This window comes from Wolffia australiana, chromosome 6 (genome assembly GCF_029677425.1).
Source record: "Wolffia australiana isolate 7733 chromosome 6, ASM2967742v1".
NCBI classification, from domain to species: domain Eukaryota; kingdom Viridiplantae; phylum Streptophyta; class Magnoliopsida; order Alismatales; family Araceae; genus Wolffia; species Wolffia australiana.
Window position 1 is genome coordinate 9,017,903 of NC_135840.1, and position 7,657 is coordinate 9,025,559.

The following is a 7,657-nucleotide window of genomic DNA, read 5'->3' on the forward strand; positions in this document are numbered from 1 at the left end:
TGATATTGGTACTGTAGCAACTGATATCTGATATCCGGAGATTGGCAAAGACACGTGTCAAATAACCCATTTCCGATATCAGGTTCAGTGTCGATCATGCCATCGGCATCTGATATCGGTACTGTAGCAACCAATATCCGATATCCGAAGATTGGCAAAGACACGTATCAGATAACCCATTTCCGATATCAGGTTCAGCGTCGATCATGCCATCGACATCTGATATCGGTACTGTAGCCACAGATATCCAGAGATTGGCAAAATGACATGTATCAGATAACCCATTTTTGATATCAGGTTCAGCGTAGATCATGCCATCGGCATCTGATATCAGGCCGGGGATGGACGAACACTACTGGGCAGCTGGGCAGTGGAAATTGGAATGAGAATACCTTCTCAGTTTCCAAACATTGTACGTCTATTGGACTGGGCCGTTGACCAAGCAGGCCCAATAACACTGAGAAATTCTATTTGTGGGCCGCCCACTAGATTGAAAATTCCAGGGGGGAGGATCGTTCGGACGATGAAAGATGGACGGCTGAGATTGTAGGGATCTTGATACATATCTCCGAGCTGCGCTTCTCGGCTGCCGCGTCGTCTCAAAGCGTAGAGCCGTAGACTACTGCAAGATCCAAGCTAGAAACCATGGCGATCGCCAGATCGGGCGCCATTGTTGTTCTTTTCGCAGCTTTCTTGATCTTCTCCTCTGTTCTTGCTAGCTCGGATTCGCCGTTCTTGGTCGTGCACAAGAAGGCCGATCTGTCCCGTCCCAAGTCCGGAACCGAGCGGATCTCCGTCGCCATTGATGTCTACAACCAGGGTTCCGGGTAATTTTTCTCTAATTCTGTTGTAATTTTTGGATTTTGAATTTTGTCGTCTTTTTCCTCGGCTTAGAATGGAGATCTGCTTGCATGCATGCCCTTGATTTGAATGATAATGGCCTCGTTTTCGATCTCGTTGTTCGGAATTTCTATTAATTTGCCGCTTTGATGGTTGCTTTTGACGGTTTTTGACTTTTAATTGATGTCATCTTCGGGAAAAAAGTGAATGGAGCAGATCTCGATGTTGATTTTCTTTCGGCCGTGAAATTTGTTTCCAACCTCTCTTGCTGCTGTTTGATGTCTCATAAATTTGGTATTTGCTTTTCGTTATTGAGCACAATTTAGATCGATATCAAGTTTGTGTTTTTTTCTCGTTTGCGTGGCACTGTTTGAATTGACCCCCTATTTTCATGACCTGAAACTAGATTTGTTCGTGCTTTTTATCTGCCAAATTTTACTCATTTCTATGGTTTACTCCACGATAAGTTCAAATATCTGTCGTGTGGTATCTTTAATGATCCATCAGGGGATAAGTGTTTTCTATCTCGAAAAAAGCAGAAGGCGTTGAACTTCAAGAACTAAACTACAGAAGAGATGAGGGATTTGGATCTCATCACGTTAAGAAGTTAACATGGTTAAACGCCTGAAAGAAATGATTTGATTATTTTTCATAATTTTCTGCAATCTAGGAAATTTCCATATTCCTGACTGTATCTAATTAGCCTTTCCTGGCCGATTTTGGAGACTTAGATCTTTAATTGTTTATTAAAACCCTTGATTTGGAGTTCCTTGACTACTGTCTTGGCAAGAGTCCTTCGCCAATTGAACTTTTCGTCATGCTTAATCATCTTGACCCGCATCACTAATTATTTCATGACATCAACCATTTATTAAATCCGGTGAAAAAATCTCTGACATAAAAAATATAAATCTGGTTTCAGCACGGCGTATGACGTCGTCCTGACCGACGACAGCTGGGAAAACGGAGCCTTCGAACTGGTCTCCGGCAGCTCGTCAAAGTCGTGGGAGAAGCTCGAGACGTGAGAGAGTCAATTCAGAAAATAGAATTTCTTTTTGTTTTATTTTAATTTTCCTGCGTTGACCATGGAGCGCGTTTTTCTCTCTATAGCGGTTCCATTGTCTCTCACTCCTTTGTCCTGGAGTCCAAAGTCAAAGGCCTCTTCCAGGGGGCGCCTGCCGTGGTCAAGTTCCGTGTGCCTTCCAAGTCAGCGCTCCAGGTCAACCATCTATCCCGTTGACTTCGTTTGATTCATGAGTCAACGCTGTGTCTGATGTGGCATGATCTCCTTTCTTTATTGCAGGAGGCTTACTCGACGCCGGTTCTCCCTCTCGACATCCTCGCCGACAAACCCCCTTTGGACAAGCTCAACTGGGTCAGCTCCTCTCTCCTCCCTCCCAAAATTCACAATTTTCGATTATTACTTTTAATTATTTCCATCCTAGGCTGAGAAAATCGTGTTACATTTTCTCTTCCCTCACTGAAATTCTCCGTTTTCGTTTTTATTTTTAATTATTTCTATCCTAAACCGAGAAAAACGTCTCAAATTGTCTCCTCCGCCCCTTAAATCCTCCATTTTCGTTTCTTTAAATTATTTCCATCCTAGGTCAAGAAAATGGGCTCACATTATCTCCTCCCTCTTGAAATCTTCCGCTTTCGTTTTTATTTTAATTTATTTCCATCCTAAACCGAGAAAATCGTCTCACATTGTTTCTTCCCCCCCTTAAATCCTCCATTTTCATTGTTAAAAATTATTTCCATCCTAGACCAAAATAATCGTCTCTTATAGTCTTCTCCCCCACCAAAATCCTCCATTTTCAGTCTTAAAAAAAAAGAAATCCATCATTTTCTTTTTTAAAAAAATTATTTCCATTCTAGACCGAGAAAATCGTCTGACATTGTCTCAACCCTCGACAACATCCTCCATTTTGTATATTTTTTAAATAATTTCCATCCCAGGCCGACAAAATCGTCTAACACTGTCTCCAAACTCCCCAAATGTAATATTGTTTATTGTTGAAATTATATAACATTGTCTCATTCCCAAACTCCTCCATTTTCTTTTTTGTTTGAAATAATTTCCATTCTAGCACTAGAAAGTCTTCTATCTAACGATATCTTTTCCCTTCCCAAGATCCTCCATTTTCATTTTTTAAAAATTATCTCCATCCCAAAGTCCCCCATTTTCTATTTTCTTTTTAAATGTTTTCCATTATCGACCGAGAAAGTCATCGTCTAACATGTTCTCGTCCTATCCTGTCTCGACACGTGGCTTCTGGGATCGCGAACTCAGCTAAAGGTAAGGCTCTTCCATTGATTTACTTTTTCTACCGTTGACTGGAGCGGGCGTTGACCTGAAATGGGCCGAATTGGTTGCAGAATTTGGTAGCCAAGTACGGCCCACTAGTCTCCGTATTGGGCATTGTGGGCCTGTTCGTATACCTCGTGGCAAGCCCACCAAGCACCTCCCGGGCCAGCAAGAAAAAGCGGTGATACGTGCGACTTCTCCGCCCTTCTTCGGCGCACGTGCGCCCTCCCTCCTCTCTCTCTTGAAATGATGCTGAGACTCTCCTCTCTCTTTCTCTCTCTCTCTCTCTCTCTCTCTCTCTCTCTCTTCTGGAGAAGATTAAATTGCAGAGATGCCCTCGTTGACGAACTTTGACCTCTGATTTAGCTAAAACTTGCGCTATAAAAGTTGAGGATAAATTTTGGACATGGTATATTTGCAACATGCAAGTGTTTTGGGGGGGTTTTCCGGTGAAATGGTGAGGTCGTAAGCTGAAGGGAAGAGAGGGAATGGGTGACACGAGGTCATAGAGTCCTCACAGGTCCATGCGCTGGAGCATACACGTATTTGAAGGGGAATGCGTATAGGGATATAAAAGGAAAGACTCTCTCTCTCTCTACCATATCTTTCTCTCTCTGCCGTGTCTCTCTCTCTTCTTAATCTACCTTATCTTTCTCTCACTGCCGTCTCTCTCTCTCTCTCACTCTTCTCTTTGCCATCTCTGTCTCTTCTCTCTTCACTGTGCCTCTCTCTCTCTCCTCTCCCTTCTCTCTGCCATCTCTCTCTCTCTTTCTCTCTCTCCTCCCTTCTCTCTCTCTCTTCACCCTTCTCTCTGCCATCTCTCTCTCTCTCTCTCTCCTTTCCTTTCTCTCTACCATCTCTCTCCTTTCCCTTCTCTCTGCCATCTCCCTCTCTCTCTCTCTCTCCTTTCCAATCTCTCAGCCATCTCTCTCTCTCTCTTCACCCTTCTCTCTGCCATCTCTCTCCTTTCCCTTCTCTGTGCCATCTCTCTTCTCCCATCTCTCTACCTTCTCTCTCTTCTCCCGTCTCTCTGCCATCTCTCTCTCTCTCCTTTCCCTTCTCTGTACCATCTCTCTCTCTCCTTTCCAATCTCTCTGCCATCTCTCTCTCTCTCCTCTCCCTTCTCTCTGCCATCTCTCTCTCTCCTCTCCTCTCCCTTCTTTCTGCCATCTCTCTCTATCTCTCTTTCTTCTCTCCCTTTTTTTTGCCATCTCTCTCTATCTCTCTTTCTTCTCTCCCTCATTTCTGCCATGTCTATCTCGCTCTCTTCTCCCTTCTCTCTGCCATCTTTCTCTCTCTCTTCACCCTTCTCTCTGCCATCTCTCTCTCTCTCCTCTCCCTTCTCTCTGCCATTTCTCTGCCATCTCTCTCTCTCTCTTCACCCTTCTCTTTTCCCTCTCTCTCTCTCTCTCTCTCTCTCTCTCTCTCTCTCTTCTCTCCCTTCTCTCTGTCATTTCTCTGCCATCTCTCTCTCCTCTCCCTTCTCTCTGCCATTTCTCTGCCATATCTCTCTCCTCTGCCATCTCTCTCCCCTTTGGCTTCCCTCTGCCTTCTCTCTGCCATCTCTCTCTCTCTCTCGCTCTCTCTCTCTTCTCTTCCATCTCTCTCTCTCTATCTCTCTCTTCTCTTTGCCATCTGTCTCCCCTCTCCCTTCCGAAGGGAAATGCTTAACGGTTTTCCCTCTCTCTTCTTTTCTTTTCTCTCTATCATGTTCTATGTCTCTCTCATTCCTTAGTTCCCTTCTTTGACTTTTCTCCTCCCTCTCTCTCTCTCACGTTATTTCTCTCTCTTCTCACTCAACTCCTTTCTTTGACTCTTCTTCTCCATTTGTTCTCTTTCTTTATATGGGTTATCTCATCCTCTTAACCGCCTACTATTATTGACAACTCCACCTTTCTCTTTCCTCTCTAATTTTCTTTCTTTCTCTCTTCCCCTATAACTTCCAAGTTGACTTTTCTAATAACCTCTCTCCCTCACCTTTCTCCACAACTTTCTCTGAGTGAACAACCATTCTCTCTACCACTTTCTCTTAAACCACCACTTCGATTCGACAGTTTATGTTCTTTGTAACTGCATGTTTCTTTTCCTTAAAAAGATCCATGAGCCTGCTTGTACAGACACTTTTGCTTGAGAATTAATGTGAAGTTGTTTGTGAGAAAAGAGGGATTCCTTGGCAATTTTCTCGTGATAAGGGCAACGGAACAGCTATGGCGGCTTCTCTTCTTCAACATCTTCAACTCCTCTTGGGTTCCTCCTTTCCTTTTCTTCAATATCATCTCCATCATTTTCCTATCATCTTATTCCCATCATCCCCATCACTGAATACACCCCTTCATCTCACCCCATCATCTCCATCTAGTTCTCATTGTCTCCCTTCTTCTTAACTTCATCAATTCCCACACCTTATATCATCCAATTTTTAAATCATTTTCCGCACTTCTTCTCTACCCCTTTCACATTACACATCAACATCATCTCGTGCCAATCAAATCTCACACTCCCTTTTATCCACTTCCCCACCTTCTCCTCTCCTTATCCATTTCCGCTCGTGGAGCTGCAGATCAACATCATTCAAGGCCATTCAACATCAGAACATTCAAGCTATTGGCTCTTGTCACTGAGGCACCTTGTGACACCATAACTTTGAGATAACTACGGTCCATAATAATGGTTAATTTGCTCTGAGTGATTGTTTACTTTAGAATTTCCAATGTTAAACTTTCGTCTATCGTTTCAACTATCCTATTTCCATTAAGTTAGGAATATCATAAGTAATACCAAGTGTCTTTGTTAAATCCCTGCTCCATTGGCTTAGTCCCCTTTTATAGGATTAAAATGAATTCGGATCACACTCAAGGAACACGTGATTAACAATATGTTTGTGTTAATTTATTAATTTCACGAATTCCATTTTTGTGTCCCACATCACCTTCTCTCTGCCATCTCTCTCTCTCTCTCTCTCTCTCTCTCTCTCTCTCTCTCTCCTGCCTTCCAATAACTTGCAAATTATAACGTTAAATTGATGTACATTACATTTATATGTTTTAATGGCCATATTTGCATGTTATCATATATAAATGAATATAAATAACTTACACTTTGATTCTATTATTTTTTCTAATTTTTAGTAATTTTTTACATGGTATTTAACCTCATTGCATTGAAGAAATATTTTTACAGGGGCAAAAATATTTGGCTAGAGGTTGGTAAGGGTTTTCCTAATTTTTATGGAATTTTTCCATATTTTTATATAATTTTCTGACCATTCTATAGCCAAGAAATGATTTTATGAAATTAAAGAATATACTTTTAGAATGATATTTTTTATTTATAAATCACGTGGCATTTACGTCATTCGCGCGAAATTTGGGCGAATGATTGGATGAATTAATTTAAATTTTTTATTGGCTCATTATGGCATCGCAATGTGCAATGCCATAATGAACAAATCATTGCTTTGAATGGAGTAACATGGCGCGGTAGGCGAGAGAAAAAGGTATATTTCATTTTTTTGTTTTATTTGCTTTGTCGCGCATTTATGATACGTGGAGAATCAACGCACATGGAATCGGTTCGCCGCATGCATTTAATGCACGTGCTAACCGACACCACGTGCATTTATATAAATAAAAGGATTCGCTTTGTATTTAATACACGCGCAATCGATTCGCCGTGTGCATTAAATGCACGAGGACATTGACATTGCGTGTATTATAAAATTGCGGTAAGCTTACCTTTTATAATTTTTTATTAGGGTTTAGGGTTTAAGGTTTAGGGTAAATGGTGCTAATGAGGGCGACGTGGCATTTTCTTAACCGTTTAAATGAAGCATTATGGAGCAATGATTGCGGCTTGTGGAAGCACACAAATACATGTCAGAACGCAATCTGAGGGCGGAGAAAACAAGGAAAAAATGGCAGCCAATAGAAAAATGCCATTTTTTAAGAGAGATAAAATGATCCAACGGCCATGATTGAACGCCAGTAAATCTGCGATATCTTGAGATCTAGCCGTTCAATTGAGCTGAAATTTTAGGGACATGTTTGTCTTTTCCCCCTCTACAGTCTTATGGTTGGAATTTTAAATAGAGGTCGGGAAGAAGGCGAAATTTATTTTTTGAAGCTCTCCCCAAGGATTTGGCCAAGAAGGACACAAGAAATGCTTTGGAAGTCGATAGATCCTGATTCATCATTGAAAGTTGTAAGTTTCTAATTTGTATTTTGAACTTCTAAAACGCCACGGCATGGGCGAAATGTACATGCCCTTGAATTTGATTTGAAATGAAATTAGCATTGCATTTTTATTTTGATTCAAGATCTGATTTTTAATCTTTAGTTCTACATTTATTTGGAACCATTCTGCATTTATAGATCTTTAGATTAGGGTCGAATTTCACTTTTTCCCCAAATTCTTCTATTTTCTCTTTCTAGGTTATATCACCTATTTTATCTCTCTAGATTTCACAATTTATTATTGGAAAATTCAATTAAACATCTAAAATACATAAAT

The 7,657-nt window shown here is 41.2% G+C and overlaps 1 protein-coding gene across 1 annotated transcript; it reads left to right on the forward strand.

Moving 5' to 3' along the window:
• Positions 1 to 579: 579 nt before the first annotated feature.
• On the forward strand, positions 580 to 3,560 carry LOC144704532 (translocon-associated protein beta (TRAPB) family protein). The gene is made up of 5 exons (XM_078576978.1): positions 580 to 827; positions 1,763 to 1,861; positions 1,951 to 2,059; positions 2,144 to 3,139; positions 3,220 to 3,560. Exons 1-4 carry the CDS (start codon positions 646 to 648, stop codon positions 2,288 to 2,290), a joined length of 537 nt encoding a protein of 178 aa, XP_078433104.1. The 5' UTR covers positions 580 to 645; the 3' UTR covers positions 2,291 to 3,139; positions 3,220 to 3,560.
• The last annotated feature ends 4,097 nt before the right edge of the window (positions 3,561 to 7,657 follow it).

Coding starts and splice junctions, on each gene's coding strand:
- LOC144704532 (XM_078576978.1), top strand. CDS start 646: ATGGCGATCGCCAGATCGGGCGCCATTGTTGTTCTTTTCGCAGCTTTC. Junction 828..1,762: donor GTCTACAACCAGGGTTCCGG/GTAATTTTTCTC, acceptor ATCTGGTTTCAG/CACGGCGTATGACGTCGTCC. Junction 2,060..2,143: donor CTTCCAAGTCAGCGCTCCAG/GTCAACCATCTA, acceptor TCTTTATTGCAG/GAGGCTTACTCGACGCCGGT.